At 44.3% G+C, this 19,589-nt stretch overlaps 2 protein-coding genes and 1 long non-coding RNA gene across 3 annotated transcripts; 1 reads left to right on the top strand and 2 right to left on the bottom strand.

Annotated features, from left to right (window-relative positions):
• Positions 1-1,200: 1,200 nt before the first annotated feature.
• LOC135596560 (flavonoid 3',5'-hydroxylase 1-like) lies at positions 1,201-3,023 on the bottom strand. The gene is made up of 2 exons (XM_065088610.1): positions 1,976-3,023; positions 1,201-1,901 (listed from the first exon to the last, which is right to left on the bottom strand). Exons 1-2 carry the CDS (start codon positions 2,867-2,869, stop codon positions 1,275-1,277), a joined length of 1,521 nt encoding a protein of 506 aa, XP_064944682.1. The 5' UTR covers positions 2,870-3,023; the 3' UTR covers positions 1,201-1,274.
• Positions 3,024-7,211: 4,188 nt separating this feature from the next.
• On the top strand, positions 7,212-10,905 carry LOC135596942 (uncharacterized). Its single transcript, XR_010481071.1, has 2 exons — positions 7,212-8,671; positions 10,624-10,905. It is a non-coding gene; the product is annotated as an uncharacterized LOC135596942 (long non-coding RNA).
• A 2,266-nt stretch (positions 10,906-13,171) lies between these two features.
• Positions 13,172-16,677, bottom strand: LOC103970449 (GTP-binding protein SAR1A). The gene is made up of 3 exons (XM_009384229.3): positions 16,319-16,677; positions 16,032-16,163; positions 13,172-13,708 (listed from the first exon to the last, which is right to left on the bottom strand). Exons 1-3 carry the CDS (start codon positions 16,445-16,447, stop codon positions 13,388-13,390), a joined length of 582 nt encoding a protein of 193 aa, XP_009382504.1. The 5' UTR covers positions 16,448-16,677; the 3' UTR covers positions 13,172-13,387.
• Between the last annotated feature and the right edge of the window lie 2,912 nt (positions 16,678-19,589).

Below are 19,589 nucleotides of genomic sequence, written 5' to 3'. Positions count from 1 at the left end.
CTTGTCACTTGCTCTCCTCGACCAACTTGTCGAGGAAGAGGAAGTGGCAAACAAAGATGGAGAGGCAAAGATAGGAGAGGCCAGAGGTGAAAGTGAGGGAGAGTTGGACCACCACATCGTATACGCGATAGGTGGGGGCGTAGGAGAGGACAAATTAAGAGGCGATGGGGACGAAGACTCCCAAGAGAAGGAAAAGAGACCAAGAGACCACTATGTACCTAGCTATCACAAATTTAGCTAGTTTTGTCTAAGTCGTACAACACCCTTACATGTATGTTCACAAAGATCAGCCTCCCCGAAACTTCCTATAGTCCCTTAGGATCTACAAAAGAGAAAATGGGTTAGAGAAAGTGTTTCACTCGGGATCCACAAATAATTATTTTATCAAATACTTGATGGCCAATGTAAGTTACAAACATAGACTTCACAAGCTTTAAACGATCGCACAACAAATGATCCAAATGGTCTATAGATCAAAATCCCTACAATTATTCATATGACACAAAATTTATTTATAAGCCTAAAATAGCCATTAAACTCAACTAAAATGGGGTTGCCAAGCCTATGGCCAACCCTCTTCATGTTGTGTAAAGTATGAATAAAATCGAAAGATACGAATATACATGAACATTACATTAAACATCTCGTTTATAACTTTGTCCATGACATAGCGTCAGACTGGTCAACGCATATCCACCTAAGGCAAGACCGAAAGCTCTTGAGCTCATCATTTGCACGAGAGAGATTGCATGCGTACGATACCTTGCTAGGCAATAGTGGCTCGACACTGTTATTGTTGGTCATTTTCATGACAATACCTCCTCCGACCATTGATAGATGTCTTAATTTTTTAATCTTAAATTATATGTTATTATATTAATGATTTAGTATGAGTTAACATGCTAAATAAGCGGACTCTAACGTATGTTAACTCAGGTTTGATGGGAAGAGCTTATATTTTACGTTTTTAAAAATGTAAGAATTATTTTAGATATTAGTAAATCATAAGGGTTTAAGATGCATGACTAAAATCACAAGCTAAAATAGATATTAATCCTAAATTATATATATCGTTATATTAATAATTGTTTTGAGTCAGCATTAATAGTGAGACGTAGCATTCCGTGGCATTAATAGTGAGACGAGCAAGTCAAAATAGAAAAACCCTTGTTATCATGGCATTAATAGTGAGACGTAGCATTCCGTGGAGATGTCTCGTACCAGACTGACTCACTACCGTCTTCCAAGTTGAGGCAACATGCATGGGGTTTCAACTAGTCGTAGACGCTGGGAGCACATCGAGGGCTCACCATGGCCGCCACCGGCACAGTCTTTTGCAGTGCGATCCCAAACGTCTCGCCCATGTCGGGCTTTGACCCTTCGGGTAGACTCCAGTCGAACGAGTGGATCAGCGAACCCAACATGTACTGCACGAGCACAACCCCCGCGCGCACACCGGCGCAGATCCTCCGCCCGGCGCCGAACGGTATGAGCTCGAAGTCATTGCCACGAGGGTCTATCTTGGCGCCCTTCGCCGTCATGAAGCGGTCGGGGTCGAACTCTAGTGGGTGCTCCCACACGTCCGGGTCCCTCCCGATGGCCCATACGTTGACGAAGAGCTTCGTGTTCTTCGGGATGTAATAGCCGTTGACCTCGCACGCCTGGGTTGAGATCCGTGGGAGGTTGAGAGGCGTGGATGGGTGCTTCCGGAATGATTCCTTGCATATGGCTTGAAGGTACGGGAGGTTTGGTATGTCGGATTCCTCCAGACGCCGGTTTCGGCCGATGACTCCGTCCATCTCGGCCTGGGCTCGCCTGAGGATGCTTGGGTTCAGTTGCATTTCGGCCATTGCCCATTCTATGGTGCCCTTCGAGGTGTCGGTGCCTGCGGTGAACAGATTCTGACATGGCCAGAAGCCAGAAATTAGACTGTGCATGCGTCGTGGTTTGCATGAGCGGGAAAGGTGGTCTTTACCAAAAGAAGAGCCTTGACGTTATCGTTGGTCAGCTTCTCCTCCTCTGGCCCGTCCCGGATCGCCATCACTGCGTCTAGCAAGTCCGGTCTCCCCTCACGTTCACCCTTTGACGCCTCGTGCTCCGCCACCATCCTGCTGAGAACCCGATCGAACTTCTTGTGCAGCTTCTTCATCCGCGCCTCCAGCCCCTGGAGGTCCATCCAAGCCACCGCCGGCAAGAAGTCACTGATGTTGACTTGCGCCGCTAATGTCATGAGTTCCACCACCATGTCCTTGAACTCGTTCGCCTCCGAGCCCTTCGTCTCGAACACCCGCCGGCTCAGTATCACCCGCCCGATCATGTTGGCTATGGTATAGATTAGCATCCCCCCTAGCATGACCGGCTCTCCCTTCCGCCCCGATGCATGCATGGATCGCAACATGCGGCCGACCTCGTCGCGCCGCACCGCCGCCCATGACTCGAGCGCCTTGTTGCCGAGCATCTCCAATTTGCAGAGTCTGCGCAGCAACTTCCACTTGGGGCCGTACTCGGCGAAAACAAGGTCCTGACCACCGTAGGCGAGGCGGACGGAGGCGGCGTCGACGGGGCGGTTCGAGAAGTAAGGATCGAGAGTCTTGAGGAAGACTCGGGCGGCGTCCGGAGTAGACGCCACCACCATCCCGAACTGCCCCATTTTGAGGTGCATGACGGGGCCGTAGCGCTTGGCCATGCCGGCCAGTGTGACGTGCGGCGCGCTTCCCAGCAGCGGGAGGGCACCCACCACCGGGAAGCCTCGCGGTCCCGGAGGGAGAGGAGAAAAACACGACAGTAGGCGGGAGACGACGTGGCGAAGGATGTAGTAGAGCGCAACGCATAGGAAAAGCTCACGTAGGAAGGTTGTTGCCATATCCATGGCGGTAATGGTGGACTTATGGAGCGACCTCCATGAATGTGAGTGACGGAACAAAGGGTGGTGGGTTGCAGGTTTATATATAGCCTCGGAGAAGTGTGACAGGTGTAGAATAGTAGATGTGGGCCGGCGGCGGTGAGAGACTATCACGCGGAAGGAGTGGTGGGTGGACGAAGTTTAGTATTCACAGACGCGTGCATGCTGAAACAGCTGCTCAAATATTGAACCCGTCAGTCCGGCTTGATGTTGACTTATTGATGTTTATATGATGCGGCCTTCTGTTTTGACCTCTCGATGGCACCGCAAAAAGGTAATCATAAAAAGTCAATACTTCATAAACAGACGAAGCGTCTATTCACAAATAAGCAAAAAGGTGACCATAAAAGTGAATAGTTCATAAACAACTATCAACGGATAAATTCAAGGCAAAAAGGATAACTATTATTAGGATAATATTTATTAAGATCAATAAAATTGATTTTCCATTGGCCTTCTTCACCGTTAGGACATCAACCAACCAACTCGAATAAGTAATTATGATAAGATTCGATTGACATCAGCCAACGCCTCACGCCTCGATCGACGTGATAATACCCGTCAAACGGACCGGAACACAGCCCGAGGGGTATTAACGCTCACTCAGACTCGGCTCTTCATACCATGCCAAAACAATGTCAGACGCCACCACCTGCCCCTGCAAGCGGGCACATCAAACAATAGCAAACTTTCCTATAAATACCCTCGCACTCTGAACGAGCAAAGGGGGACAGAAGAGAAAAAAAATACACCAAGGAGACACCTCAAACTCTTCTTCTTTCTACCCTCTCCACCATCTTGACACGGCCTTAGCTGGTTTTGCCTAAGTCGTGCGGCACCCTTGCGCGTCCGTCCGCAAAGGTCAGCCTCCCCGAAGCCTCCCATTGTCACTTAGGACCAACAAAAGAGAGAACGGGTTAAAGAGAACGCCTCAATCGGGATCCACAAGCAAACATGTCCGAAAAACACTTCATAGACAATGCAAATTACAAACAGACTTTACAAGCTCTGAACAGTGGCACAACAAAGGGTAAAATGGTCCATTACAGACCGAAAAGCTCTCGCACGTGTCCACATGACACAACCTTTATTTACAAGCCTAAAGAGGCCACCAACCCAACTAAAATGGGACTATTAAGCCTTCGGCCGCCCCTTTACATTCTGTACAAGGCATGAACATGCCAAAAGACACGGACATACATAAGCATTACATCAAACACCCTGTTTCAAAGTTTGTCCGTGACATTCTCCCCCACTTATCCCTTCGACGTCCTTGTCGAAGCCTTTGTGAACACTGCAACTCTTCGCCTTTGCTGAGTCTTCAATCTTCTGCTCCAGCTGCAATGCGCCTCCTGGCTCCCAGCTGCTCTCCGCTGCTGTTTCTGAGTAGTCGAACCTTTGATCCGCCATGCTGCTTCAACTCGCCAATGACTCTGACTCTGGTGTGGGGTTGGCTGAGTTGTATTGATCCTCGTTGATTCCTGCGGATCCACCAAATGAAGGAAAAGACCATTCTTACTGCGCCAGTTTCTCAAAATTTCCACATGCTACTTGAACTGAGTGGATGCTTGTTGGAGCTTTAACGAGCATCGCCTCGCAAACTTCTGAAGTTTTGGGTCCTTCCTCCACAAAATCTGCTCATTGACTCTTCTTTCAGTTAGTTGTCACATCCAAGTAGGTTCGCATCACTTCCGCTTTCGATTGGCATTTCGTTGGGAAATGAAGCGAACAATCTACTCTTAGTAGCACTGATCACCGTTGGTGAGGATTTGACAACTGTTGTCTTCCATTCTCTTCGAAGGGTCTTTGAACTTGTGCAGAGCTCCTCTACTGGATAGATAAGAGAATTGGGGTACTCGATTTCGCCCATTCTCTTAAGGATTGAGAAGGCAAAGGTTACTTGACTTCACCCGCCTCCTCGAGGTTGTACTTCACGCATCGAGCTGGTTACTGGCCTTCGCCTGCTCTTTGCTCACACTTCTGAAGCACTTGAAGTGTTTGCACTCCTTGCGTTGAGTTAGCTACTGTGATTCACCTTCTCAATGCCATTGAACTTCTGGAATGCAGGAAGTTTTCACCCCAACTTGGAGTAATTCTCTGATAGATGAGGTCGCCTCTGGGATTGTACCGTCTTCTCCATCAACCTTGCCGCCTACTCCACTGAGTAGCAAAGGTACAGCACCGCGTATTGCTTGCTTCGTTCCTTGGTCGTGCACTCTTGCATGACCCGAAGTCCTTCACTTACGGCTATCTTGATGAGAAACTTGTTGACACCGATCTTACGAAGTTCCTCGGCCTCTGCCCTTCAGCCTTGTCTCGGTACTTGGAGATTGCCTCTGCATGCTCCACCTCCTCGGCCCCTTTCACGACCAAGTGCTCTCCCTCCATGAGAGCAAGGGATCAATGACTTTCACGGAAGTCCCGCCTCTGCGGTACCATGGCGCTGCCATGCCCATGGCCCTACTATCCGTTGCCTCGCATCTGCATCCCTTTTCTTCACGATCAGTAGATATGTCTCCGTGGCACTCCTCTGAGTCCACCTCCATTCTAACTGATCCTTGATTTTGGGTAGCTAAGTCCCTCTGGACTCGTCGTCGCTTCCTCGCCCCTTTCGACCCCCTGCTTCAACACCTCTGTGTTCTCCAAGCAGTCCATTTGGTCGATGGAAAGACAGACTGCAACTCCCATGCATGGCCTCTGCCATCACATTGTAGGGTTTGCACCGATTCTGTTCTCCTTAGCTTCCTTGGTAGCAACATTCGCTTACTCGGCCTTGTCCTCTGACTTGCCGGGCTCCCTTAAGCGAATATGAGCTCTGGAGCAGTCCAACTCTCCAGCTACTTCGATCATACCTCTGCATGATCAAGTTCCTCCCATGGAACTCACTGGTACTTGCATTCGAACTTTTCCCTTGGTGGAACCCAGCCCCCATATGCTGATGACCAAGGCTTTCATCCGAAGCAAAATTCGATGCACGCACGGAAGACCCGCCTCTGCGGTACCATGGCCTTCACTCCTTGAATCCATAGCCCTTCTTGCCGTCGTGTTGTTCACCGAAGTGGAGCTCCCAGTAGCTCCCGATCATACCTCCATATGATCTAGTCCCTCCCGGGACTATGTCGTGTGTGTCGCATTGCCACGAACTGTTCCACCACGATCCGCTGCACCATGTCGCCTCCTGGTGACATCTCCATTGCATTCTGATCCTTGTGGAATAAACTCGAATTGTGAACCCTCCATGTGTGGCCTCTGCCAATACATCGCAGGGTCTCCTCCACCTTCGATTTTGTTCGCTCCTTTGGCAATCGACCTTCATCCACCCACTCTTGGGTCACACCTAGATGAAGCACCGCTCTAGGACAGTCCGTCGCCTAGTAGCTCCCGAAGTCCACCGACTTCACTATAATTTGTGCACCATTGTCTGGATCCTGGGCCTCTGCCCCTACCAGCACAATCTCCGCTGCGCACCGCTTCCTTCATGGCAACTTTGAATGGCAACACTGTGGCATATTCTTCAAGAGTACTCGCCTCTGCGTCCTCTTGCCCCGTGCTAAGGCCTTCTGAACCCAACTTCGCCTCTGCAAATTGAGTCGCCTTAGTTCCTCCATCAAATGCTTCTCTGAGATAAGGTGCATGTGCCCCGAAGCTCCCTTCGTCTTTGGCACCATGCAAGATGAGTCCGCTCCGTCAGAATGAAGGACCCATGGAACAACATGATCCTACTATTGCCTCTGCAAGAGTTCATGTCCTTGACCTCTGTCTAAGGAAAGCACTGTGCCTCTGCTCCACGTTCCAACTTATATGCTGGCTCCCTTCATGCGGCTTGGGTACTTCGCCAAGTTACACCCAAATTGCTCCGCTCCTCGTTTTTGCATTGAGTCGATGGTGGCCCTCGTGCCTACCATTCCACGGGTCAGCCCTCCCTTGAGTCCGATCTTCATAACGACTCTAAGTGTGCCTTCATTTAAGTTGCTTTAAGTCGCTCCCCCACTTGATCTCGCAATGCATCCACCAATGCATTCTCTCGAGCGAGATCATGCGACAACTCCTCGCTGCTTGCTCGGTCCATTGAGCTTCGTGGAGTTGTTGTTTGTGAGGTACTCCTCCTCAACATGTGAAGTCCGTCTCACATGATTCTTGTAATATCCCTCGCTTTTCAAAATTATTAATAAAGATTTATTTATAAATCGGGGGACCTATATGTAAATATGAAAATTTCAAGGACTAAACTGTTAAGTTGTAAAAAGAAGAAAATAAAGAAAACCGAAAATTTCGGTTTTATCCCACCGCCTCCCACGCTCTCTTTGTTTCTTCGAGAAACAGAGAGAAGCGGTGGGGCGTGGGGAGAAGAAGAAGAGAAGTAGAGGGAGAAGAGAAGAAGAGGGAAAAGAAGAGAGGAAGAAGAGGAAGAAGAGGGAGAAGAGAAGAAAAGAAGAAGTAGAAGAGAGGGAAGATGGAGAGGAGAAAGAGAGGCAGCTGCAGCAGCTAGGGCTGCAGCACCTCTGTTTCCCGCAGGTGGAAACAGAGGAGAGGATGTGTGGGGCGTTGAGGATGAAAAGGGAAGAAGAAGAAGAAGAAGAAGAAGAAGAAGATAGCTGCGGCAAGGCTGCAGCGAGGAGGTGTGTGGCGTTGGGGAGGAAAAGGGAAGAGGAGAAGAAGAGAAGGAGAAGAAGAGGGAAAAGAGAGGGACGGGGGAGAGGAGCGAGAGGTGGCAGCAGCTAGGGCTGCAGCACCTCTATTTCCTGCAGGTGGAAACAGAGGAGAGGTGTGGGGCGTTCGAAGAGGAGAAGAAGAAGAAGAGGAAGCAGGAGAAGAGGTTGTGATACCTCTGTTTCCTGCAGAGGAAACAGAGGAGAGGGTGTGTGTGACGCCGGGGAAGAAGGGGCTGCAGCTGCGGCGATGGCAGCTGCAGTTGGAAGAGAAGAAGAAGAGGAAGATGAGCAGGGGAGGAGGGAGAGGTTACGGCCGTGGCTGCGGCCGCGACTGCAGCAGTTGCAGCGGGGAGAGAAGAAGAAGAAAGGAAGGAGAAGGAAGAGGAGAAGGGAAAGAAGTAGCTGCGGCTGCAGTTGTGGCAGCTGCAGCTATGGCAGGGAAAGAGGAAGAGAAAAAGGAAGGAAGAAGAAGAGAAAGGAAAGGAGAGGAAGAAGAGAGGAAGAGGAGAAGGGGCTGCGGCTGCGGCGATGGCAGCTGCAGCTGTGGCTGGGAAAGAAGAGAAGGAAAGGAAGAAGAAGAGAAAGGGAAGGAGAGGAAGAAGAGAGGAAGAGGAGAAGGGGTGGCAGCTGCGGTAGTGGCAGCTGCAGTTGGAAGAGAAGTAGGAGAGGAAATAGAGTAGCGGAGGAAGAAGAGGCTGCGGTTATGGTGGCTGCGGCCATGGCTGCGACTGTGACTGCGGCAGTTGCAGCTGGGAAAGAAAGGAAAGGAAAGGGGGAAAAAGGGGCTGCGGACGGGATTGCGGCCGCAGCGGCAGCGACTGCGTATGCAGCAGTTATGTCTGCGAGAGAAGGGAGGAAGGAAGGTAGTGCGGTGGAAGGGGCTGCGATTGTGGCAGCGGCAGCGGCGGCGGCTGTGGCAGCTGCGTTTGGGAAAGAAAAAGAATGAATGAGAGTAAGAGAGAGCAGGTGACTGTGCCTCGATGTTCGACACATGGTGTAGTTGCGAAGAAAGGAAGAAAACGGGAGCACAAAACGAAACAGAGAGAGGACACGGAGGAAAAGTAGAAGGATTTGGGCTAGCACCTTCTTTGGATCTTCGGATCGAAATCCTTGAAAGGCAAGTTCCCTGATCGTTTCTCCTATAATTGCTCTGATATGTCTTATTGCAAGTTCCCTGATCGTTCCTCCTATAATTGCTCTAATCTTTCCTATTGCAAGTATCTTGATCGTTCCTCACTGCCATTTTATCTCTACATTTGCTTTGAATATGAGGAACTTTGAATTGTTCTAGCCTTGCATTTGATATATCTCCTGTTTAGACGTAACGATTCGAATCTGTGCAACTTCTGATATTCTGACCTTTTGATACCGAGCTGCCTATAAGTCTTTGTTGGAAACTCTGATTTGTTCAAAACTGATTTCATTGGAAACTAGACTCGTAGACCTTTCTTTGATATATGGATTGAAAGATTTGGAATCCAAACACCTGTCCAGTTGTCTGTTGAATCTGACATTATGAATTCTGCCAACAGAGATTTTGTTCTACGACACTTGCTTACCAAATTATTTGTAACTCTCTCTGTTGGACAGTTCAATTCATATGAAGCCTGTCTTATCTGGAAGTATTATCCAATGATTATTTCTGAGTAAATTGGAGCACGATTGATAGTTTGAATCATTTGTTCAATGTGCCTCTTGTATTCTGCCAGAAATCGAGCTTTGGTCGATTTCTCATATTCTGGTTTCATTCCTTTGGAGATTGATATCCTTTAGCTTTCTTATTCAATTGAGCTTTATATTACTGCTTTGAATTCTTGTATGCTCTTGTCCTTAAAATTATTGCATTCTTGAAAACTGTTGTGTAACGTTTATGCTATATCGTATTGACTCATATAGGCACATGTATATCCTATTGTTCCGCATTTGCTTTCGATATGTGCCTATTCCAGTTTCATTCCTTTAGACATTGAATTCATCAAATCTTCTTATTGAATTGAGGTATAAGTGATTGCTTGGATTCCATATGTGCCCTTGCTTTCAATTCCTTTCAAGTCTGAATATACTTGTGAAAGATTATTGCTTACTTCGGATTGACTCGTAAAGGCACATGTACGTTTGTTGTTTCGCGTGTGCTTCCGATATATGCTACTTATTGTTGAAACTGTCCTTTTGTACTCTGGTGTGTGGGATTGTCTGGACCTTTGCCAGAAATGGTAAAGGGTATGCGCTATTTGCCCGCTATGTGGGGTCCCGCTATGAGGGATATTCTGTATGCGCTTGTTGCCCGCTACGTGGGTATGTGATTAGAGCCTGCGATGCTCTGCCGGCCCCCTTTGACTTCACCTAGACGTGGGAGACTTTTGTCAGGTGGTCATTCAGAAATGGATGAATCACATTCTGACTGAGATCCCACTACACCTTTTGTATGTTTGATATGATATCCAGAGCTTTGGTTATGTGTTTCTGTACATGCTTTGGATAAGATTGATATGTTTGCAACGTCAAAGACGACGTTTGAGCTTCTGTACGGTATTTGTTATTGATATGCTCTGAAATGTTTCATCCACTGTTGATATGTTTCGAAATGTTCCATATGTCATTGATATGCTCCGGAACATTTCATACGCCATTGATATGCTCCAATTACTTTGTGCTCCATTTGCTATGAACTGATATGTTCTGAAATGTCCTATCTACCATTGATATGCTCCAAATTACTCTGTGCTCCATTTGCTATGAACTGATATGTTCTGAAATGTCCTATCTACCATTGATATGCTCCAAATTACTCTGTGCTCCATTTGCTATGAGCTGATTTGTTCTGAAATGTCCTATCTGCCATTGATATGTTCCAATTACTCTATGCTCCATTCGTTATGGATCAAATATGTTATGAATGACATGATACGTATGATTTGGTATCTATTGAGATGGTATCCTTGAGAATTCTGGTATTCTGCCTTGCATTATGATACCTTACTTGTTTCAAACTGTTCCTTTTGTTCTGAATATGCTTTGTCACTTGCTGAGCCGTTTTTGGCTCACTCCGTTGTTATATAAACCTTTCAGGTCAGCTTGTCACTCTTCGAGATGTTTGATTTGGGCTGAGGCAGTGGATAGCTATTCAGAATTATGGGCAAGTCCTGTTGGTTGTTATGCTATTGTTGTATAAGCATATTTTGTATGTAATGAATTGTTCTGATGATCGAAATGGATATACTGTGTAAAAGTGTTAGAAGATCTCTCTTATTTGGAATTTCGGAATGTTATGTCTAATTTATGACGATATGAACTTGTGGTGAATAGTTGGAGTTCTGATTGTATAATTTATTTAGCTTGTGGATTTATAAATGTTGTTCATGTTTGTCAAGTTGGCTTGGGTTGCCATAAATGTGAATTATCGAGTGATGTGATATATGATTATAAACTGCACAGGTTTTATAGATGTGAATATGAATAGAATGTTTTCAGTGTCCTCAAACGTTAGTTTGGATCCTGGATTGGTTTGTGACGAAAATTTTAAAAATCATGGATATTTTGAGGGGCGTGACAATTCTCCCTCTGGAGAGCCGAGACTTATCCCTCCTGGATAACTGTCCCGTTGGAGCAGCATCTCTCTTCGTTTCGGAGACCACCATCCCCTTTGGACTACTCCGATTTGCTGAACAAACTGTGCATTGTTCTGCCTCTTGCAAACGCACTTGCTAGATTGCGCCTCCACGTCAATACAGCCACCGCTGCACCCCTCAAGGCCTAGCAACATGCTGAACTCGTTGCACACTTCAGCCTCCTCCGGACGTATCCTTCGCATGCCGAAGAGAAAGTTTCAATGCTCCATGGCGCCGAGTCTCGACCGCCTTGGGATGGCCACGAACAATCCATCGTCCGCATACAAGCCCATGCATGAGTACCGAATTCTTCGAGTTAGCAATTCCCCTCACCTCTGTGAGCTTTGCACAACTCTTTCGGTCGCTGAGCAACTCATTCCACTTTGCATGGTCTCGTCCTTTGCCAAGCGCCTCGCTTGCCTTGAGCACCATCAAGTAAAGTTGTCAACGTTGAGCCGTAGCTCAAACTCAGCCATCCCAACCTTTGTGCGCTCCGCATTCTTCCAAGCTTGCCTGTTCTTGTGGTGCCTCTTGCGCGAAGAGTTGGCCATTCCTCTGAATGCCAATGTTAGATGCCCACTCCTCTAAGCGACTCTTTTCCCTACATCTCCATGCCCGTTTTCCATCAAACGGTCGCGCGTTGCTGACTGCCCTCAACGCAGCCCCGCTAGGTCCCCCACATTTGCATGTCAAGTGTTTCTATGAGTGCTTGTCCCGCTCTGATACCATATGACACGGCCTTAGCTGGTTTTGCCTAAGTCGTGCGGCACCCTTGCGCGTCCGTCCGCAAAGGTCAGCCTCCCCGAAGCCTCCCATTGTCACTTAGGACCAACAAAAGAGAGAACGGGTTAAAGAGAACGCCTCAATCGGGATCCACAAGCAAACATGTCCGAAAAACACTTCATAGACAATGCAAATTATAAACAGACTTTACAAGCTCTGAACAGTGGCACAACAAAGGGTAAAATGGTCCATTACAGACCGAAAAGCTCTCGCACGTGTCCACATGACACAACCTTTATTTACAAGCCTAAATAGGCCACCAACCCAACTAAAATGGGACTATTAAGCCTTCGGCCGCCCCTTTACATTCTGTACAAGGCATGAACATGCCAAAAGACACGGACATACATAAGCATTACATCAAACACCCTGTTTCAAAGTTTGTCCGTGACAATCTGCTGATTTGATCGTCGGAGGGGTCGGGTCGAGCCTCCCAACCCGATCTGTGTGCAGGACCGCAGACGAGGCGCGTGCCCAGCTAAGGAGCCCCCTCCGGCGGAGTCGGCCGACCCCGTCCTGATCGAACCGCCGCAGCCGACCACCTCGGCGAACCCAAGGGCCGCACCGGGAAGATCCTGCCTTCCGAACCCGAACCGAGCCGCATCAGCCCCGAGGTCACGGCTCAAAGTTGTTTACCGCAACAAATACAATCTCCGTCCACGAACTGAGTTGGCAAAACGATTGAGATCACCGGGCTGAGAGCAATGTTGTTTATTCTCGACTCTCTAATGCTGTGTGGTATTCGGTCGGACTCGGACGTCGACTCGGCCAAGCTGAGTCGGCCTATTTGTGTGGAGATCGCACTCCCGAACCCACGTGTTGACGCGTGTGCGAAGAGGATACGTACTTAAATGAGGCAAGTGAACAAGAGAGAGAGGGGCTTCTACGAACATTTCATTTAAATCCCGCATTGACAGACGTCACATGTCTAATATATTAAATGAATCTAATTAGCATAACCACCGAGTAGTGTTGCTATACGGAAATAAAGGAAGACAAAACTCTTTTAGGAGTCACCAACAATTAGTCAGATAACAGCGATCTAAAAGCTAAACGTCTATTGCCCTTAAAAAAGCTTTCAATTCCTACCTTCGATCAAATCCGTAATTAAAAGAGCAACAAAAATACAGCACGCTGGTGATTCTAGATATGTATTAATCAGAAACACTTACCCAACTCTAACAAAAGTATGTTTGCCATCAAACTTGAGACATCTTTCAACAAGATTACGGAAAAACAAATTGTATTAACTTAGGACAAATATATTTACAAGCAACTAAGAAAGTCACTGATGGAACGTTCTCGCAAACGACAAACTATATCGCTAAGATATGTTTGTTCCTTCTTCAACATCACAATGAAATGATTAAAAACCCAACAAGAACTTGAGGACCAGGGTAGAAAATACCATGAGCTGTTTCGTCGCGGCACAGGGAGCATGTCTACTTGATGTATTGTGACATCCATCGAAAGCCCTCTCCATAGCCCATCTTGCGAACGATGCTACACATGAAGACCTCCAAGGGGCGAACGTTGGTGTCCGCCAGGTTTACCTTGCCCTTGCCGGTGGTGAAATTGCTCAAGCCCAGGTGGTAGCGTAGCTCATCCTCAGATGCTGCATATGGTATGTCAATCTTATTACCCAATATAAGGAACGGCACGTTAGCCAGCGCATCATCTGAAAGGAGTGCATCAAGCTCCTTCTTCGACTCTGCAAACCTCTCCTTGTCAGCTGCATCTACCAAGTAAACCACTGCATCTACCTGCCAAAGAAATTAAAACATCTAACCATAGAATATTTAACTACCATCTTCATGAATGAGATTCAAGTTGTCAATCCTCTTCACCAAAGGCAATATTCAAGATAATAGAATTGCACCTAACTGAACAAACAATTCATCAAGGCTTTGGCCAATTAGAAACTCAAACTTAACCAATGCAGGAACGTACATGACACACAATAGACTTATATATTAGATAGAGGAAGAAACTATGTTCAGTCAAATTTGAATTAATGAATTTGAGTTTCATAATTTCAAATTTTTCATCTGCTTCTCCTGCATGTGATGCTAGAGTCAGTGGTGCATTTTTCATCCTTAAAGCTCAGCCTTAACTTTTCCATCCTCGCTTTATATCTACACCATCCACCTCCATACCATCCACTTCTATTTACCATGAATTATATACAAAGTTTCTTACCTGCATCATATCCACAGCCATCGGTGTTTTTCTGACATATATACTTGCTGGTTTTTGAAGTTCCACCTGCCTATAGTTTTGAAACTCACCTACAACCTGATATACTTGGAATCTCAATAACCTAATGACATTCTTGTTCCACTTAAACAACCATGCAAAGGTTGTCACAATCCCAATTGACAAACTCCAATAACTCATAATTGGAACCTACAAGAATCCTAAACTCTTAAAAGGCCACTTCTGCTCTAATCTGAAGCTCTTGAAAGCTCAATTTTGAATAAGAGAGAACATTCCATTTTACAAGGTTCTCTTCGGTTTTAAGCTAACTAGATATTTAAGATCAAGCAAACCTATAATTGGAATCGATGAAAAAGGTAAAGGGGCACCCAAAAGCCAAGTTTTCAAAACAATGAATCTACCATCCAATGGAAGGCAGCAACGAAAGTAAATATTATTCATATGGTAGACCCTGACAGTCAAAGCAGAGAAGGGTGTTTGGCATAATGTACGATATTTGTGCGCCCTCTTAAATTAAAGGGAAAGTAAAAGCTTCAAGATAGATGTAATACTTGCCACACTCCATGGATCAGAATGTCAAGTGCTTAAGAAATAGAATTATCCAAAAAGCTAGTATCCTTCAAATTAGAATATTGAGAATGACGCTTACGGCTAGTAGAAAAGAAAATTATAAGAAATGTTTCCATTAAAAAGATATTAGTCAATGCATGAGGCTCTCACCATTGAATGATTTAACAACTATGCAGTTTTACTATTACAAGTAAGAAGGCTATTTCGATGACTCAAACTGTTGATAAGTTCACAAAAAGAACAATATAACTTACCCTAATTAGCTGGAGTTTACATTTTTTGTTGCCGTTGTAGACACTAGATTTGTTCTACATATGTCTACATATATCTAGATGGACTTATTAAAAGCATGAGTAGATTAAAATGATTAACATATCATCTAAAGCCATAAGACATGAAACAGAAAAGAAACCAACATATAATGACAGTAAATTTGTCAAAGGAATAAAAGAGTATAATAACACACATACAGACACAAGAAACAAATGGGAACTCTAGAAAGATTGACATAACAAAGCCAATTCTTCTAACAAAACTTAACCTGGAATAACCAACTTGGGGGGGGTCATGGTTGAGTGATCCGAGCAGCACACGAAAAGTTTAAAATAAATGATCAATTAATTGCTAAGGGACATTTATATGATCAAAATGGAGCATGTCCTCATATTAGTTAAGATTGAAGAGTTATATGCATTTGTGATGATCTCCATTCTCTCATATTACTCCACCGAAGAAGGGAACCATAAGATTGAATTATTTTAAGGGAAAAATAATGAAAAGGGCCTTGGATGGAAAATCTCCTCAGGGAAATCAATCATAAATAAAAAATCAAACTCAGTAGTACCAAATCTATGCATATGATAGATGAAGTAAGTTCAAAACTTTCCTTTTAAGAATTGTAATCAAACTGGATATTCATAACTCAAAATTGCAATGTTTCGTTTGATTATTTAAAATAAGCTAATTGTAACTACTCTCTGCGATAACTTAAGTGAATTAATTACTTGTTATGAGATAACATTCAGTGCAACAATTTTCTTAAGAAAGACATTTTGGAAAATAAGCATAGAATTCTTAACAACTCTTGTTATTTTTCTTTATTCTACTTCACATAGCTCACAACAGATCGATTCCTACTATGCTATTTCCATCAATGAGATGCGTCGATTAAGAAACAACGGCGATCAAGAAGAACGAATTAAGAGAGTTCCTGATCATAATTATCAGAAAATTCAAACCATTTAATATCTGGAGAAACAATTAAGATGTATCGATGAGATTCTTGGTTGGAAATAAGACCTTCGCATAGTAGTCCTTCCAGACACGGCGAGCGATCTGATGCCCACCCAGATCGAAAGCCTTGAACTTGATCTTCCCGATGCTCAACTCTTCCGACGTCGGATACTGTGTTGGCTGGTGCTGGACCAACCTCTGCCATACCACGAACACCAAAAAATTCACCGAAAAATCAGAAAAAGGTATTCGCAGGCTTCCAACAAGCATAAAAATCAAAGCTTCCAACACAAATCCAAGCTTAATGATTAAAAAATAGACAAAGCGGAAAAGATTAGGAATCCCGAGATTACCTCATCCTTAAGCATGTGAAGCAGCGTCGTTTTCCCCGCATTATCGAGTCCAAGAAATAAGATCTTAGCCTCCTTTTGCCACAGCCCCAACGAGGCGAGGATTCCGTAAAACCAATCTATAAGAAACATGGTCGCCGGCAAGAATCTACCCCCAGATACGACCGAGAAGCCGAAACCTCACACAGTTCTAGCGGATCCCTGACGGAAGAGATCGGATCCAATGATCGAAAGTGGTTGATTGCGATCTGGTGGCCGGAAATCCTACAGCACCAGCGAGGGGGCGGGGGCGAACCCTAGGAGAGACGGGGGAGTACCGAGAGGACAAAGTAAAGGGTCACGCGTTCGCCACGGAGACACTCCATAGCGAAGTATTTATATGGGGACGAGCTGGCCTCAGTTTACCGGACCGGCCGGTTCTGATGTTTCGTATCGGCATGGTACCGGTGTTTGAAGACCACGACGATGATTACGATTTAAGGGACGAAATCTTGGCTTGGCCCAATAAATTTCGTCGACGGGAAGGACATATCCGTCATTCTACTATAATTAACAACATTCGAAGGAGAGGCCTTATAAAATGGGTTACATCGACTTCGTGTTCCAAACCCTACTCGGCACCGAAGGAGCATCGAAGAGACCGTTCCGCCTTCTTCCGCAGCTTTGGTAGGTAATACTCTTTCTCGGAATCGACCTGTTCCACCTTCGCTTGCCATATTCCTTTGACGTTTAGCCTTCAAAATCGCCTTTTGGCTTTGGATTCCGTACCATTTTGGCTAATTGTTCGACACCGTCTTCTCGGGATCTAGAAATGGCTAAGTCGAAGAACCACACGGCTCACAACCAGTCTTACAAAGCTCACAAGAACGGGATCAAAAAGCCCCGAAAGCATCGCCACACCTCCACCAAAGGGGTATTGGTCTTTCTCGATCTTTTCCCTTCTTCTAATCTTATTTTCGCCATTTTGTCTTTTTCTTTCCTTTTTAGTAGATTTTACTAGGCAGTGTATATGGTTCTTCTTGTATGCTTACGTAGTGTTCCCAGATGATGTTTTTCCTCCTTTTTATTGTATCCTTATGAGAAGTATTAATCGGGTTTGCTTTGGTAGCATCTCTGGAATGTTATTTTGCCTGTGGATTTGCTAATTTGCATCAAATATTTGTTTTTTATATTGTTTGGGTTCTTATTTATGGGTTTTGCAGATGGATCCAAAGTTTCTGAGGAACCAAAGGTATGCAAGAAAGCATAACAAGAAGAATGGTGCCTCAGGTTCGGAGATGGAGGAGTAGACAATGGAAAATGGATCTAGCTGTTTTTTCCCCTTAGGAATTAACTAAGCTTTTGTTCTCGCATTGTTGAACAATATCAATTCGACTTCTGATGAGCAAAAATGGGCACTGTTGGATTGCTTTAGCCAGTATGTCAGACAACTTCTAGGCCAAACTAGTTTTTGTGTCATTATTTATCTTCTATGCAGCAATTTAAATGACTTGTTGATCTTGTGGTTCCAGTTTGTGTTCTCATGCTTGTAATAGGCTTTTTTAGGGCATCCCAAATAGCAATTTCATTTATCTACTTCCCTCTCCATATAAATAAGTCATAAAAATCTCATGCAATAATTGCCTTCTTAACATGTGTGCTTCTTAATTGAAGTTATTGTTTAGGCATATCTGGATATATATACTTCATTGATCGGAATCACGTGATAAAGACTGTATCACCTTCTAATGTTTCATTAAATATGTAATATCAAGATGTGCTGTTGTATCACTGTGTTTATAGATTGACATTTCTTGTGAACATAATCCAGATATATTTTATTGTTGTTTTATTCACTGGCTGCGTAAAACTGAATCAGGCAGAAAAAACCCTTGACTTGTGATTCTGCAAAGTGCTAAGGCCGACAAGTCACATGCTTCTTTAGAGGACATAACTTTGGCAAACCACTTATTGATTTTCTCTTTGTGCTCTGAGTTTTCTTTTTTTTTTTCCTTTTACGTGAGCTTTGTTGCAGTTCATACTTGTTTCGTGCTCAGTGCATCTGTGTTCTTGATGCTGATGAAGGATTTAACATCCTAAGAATATTGCTGTCAATGAGTAATCAAATAGCAGACTTATGAAATTGACCTATAAAATGAATGTTTGTTCTTGTGATTGGTCTTGAATCTGAGTATGTCCACTGTCTGGAAGAAATAATTTAATATACTTTTAAACAATCTTAAGGTCTATAAGACTTTATATTAACATATTCAATAGCTTTTGAGAAAAATATTTCTGGTCATGTTCTGTTTAGATTAGCCTTTTAGTTCTTCTGCACTAGGTTATGACCTTGTTTTTGGGGACTACAAATTTGTGATCATTGGATGGAGTTATGAGATTTTTTAGGCTTTTTTTTTATATATATATAAAGCTTTGTGGTGTGCTTTCATCTACTCAATGTGGCCAGTTGTTGGATTAGCTCTTTCTCATATTCATGCACCTATTACTTTTGTTGGATGAAATTTTCTGAGTTTTCTTGCACATTATGATGTATTTTCTATTCATTTAAGGAGTGTCAAATGTTAAATGGTGAAGGTCTGAAAGGATAGTGAAATAGAATTGTTGGATTATCCATTTTGAGATTGTTCACTGGACTTTGGACTGCTGGGGGTTGGCCATAGTAAACGTGTTTTAATGGCTATTGGAATTCATGTGCTTCATGTCATTCCAATAGTCTACAAACCTGTAGATATAATGTTGTGAGATACCTGATACAAGCTTTGCAAATTATTTATCATTGTCAAAATTTAGCTATGGACAGGCTAACTAGGAACCTTCGAAGTCCATTTTGAGAATAATAATGCAACTAACAGGTTTTTAGGGTTGATTTGTGACTATGTGAGCAAAAAAGAAGTCCAAATTATTTTTGTCAAAGAGCAAATAAAACATAAATGTGGCAAACAAAAAAGTTAAACATGATCAAATAGACTAGAAGGAAAGAAGTGTCCTATTAGATTCCAAAGAGAAGAGGAACATGAAAAGAAAAAAGCAAAAAGAAGTTCATCAAATTATAGTGGTTAACTTGACAGCAAGCAAATGTGGCATCTCAATGTTCATTGACTATTTTTGTGTTTTATCTCCCTCAATCTTATCATGTAAGCCTGAAAAGATGACAAACGATCCTTGGATTGATTCAATCATAAAAGAAAATATTTATAGGATTGATTCAGTGTACACTTAGAAACTGTATATTTGTAATTATTCTTTTAATGTTTTTTTATCTATACTTAATAAA

The sequence above is a fragment of the Musa acuminata genome, chromosome BXJ1-11 (assembly GCF_036884655.1).
Source record: "Musa acuminata AAA Group cultivar baxijiao chromosome BXJ1-11, Cavendish_Baxijiao_AAA, whole genome shotgun sequence".
Classification (NCBI taxonomy): domain Eukaryota; kingdom Viridiplantae; phylum Streptophyta; class Magnoliopsida; order Zingiberales; family Musaceae; genus Musa; species Musa acuminata.
The sequence above is the reverse complement of the archived record's forward strand: the minus strand, read 5'-3'. Positions and strand labels throughout refer to the sequence as shown.

What these genes read in the sequence shown, in the direction of transcription:
- LOC135596560 (XM_065088610.1), bottom strand. Translation starts at nt 2,869, where the DNA reads ATGGATATGGCAACAACCTTCCTACGTGAGCTTTTCCTATGCGTTGCG. An exon ending in ACGTCAAGGCTCTTCTTTTG is followed by an intron (nt 1,902 to 1,975) that starts GTAAAGACCACC and finishes TGGCCATGTCAG; the next exon opens with AATCTGTTCACCGCAGGCAC.
- LOC103970449 (XM_009384229.3), bottom strand. Translation starts at nt 16,447, where the DNA reads ATGTTTCTTATAGATTGGTTTTACGGAATCCTCGCCTCGTTGGGGCTG. An exon ending in TTCACATGCTTAAGGATGAG is followed by an intron (nt 16,164 to 16,318) that starts GTAATCTCGGGA and finishes GTGGTATGGCAG; the next exon opens with AGGTTGGTCCAGCACCAGCC. An exon ending in GGAAGGACTACTATGCGAAG is followed by an intron (nt 13,709 to 16,031) that starts GTCTTATTTCCA and finishes TTTCTTTGGCAG; the next exon opens with GTAGATGCAGTGGTTTACTT.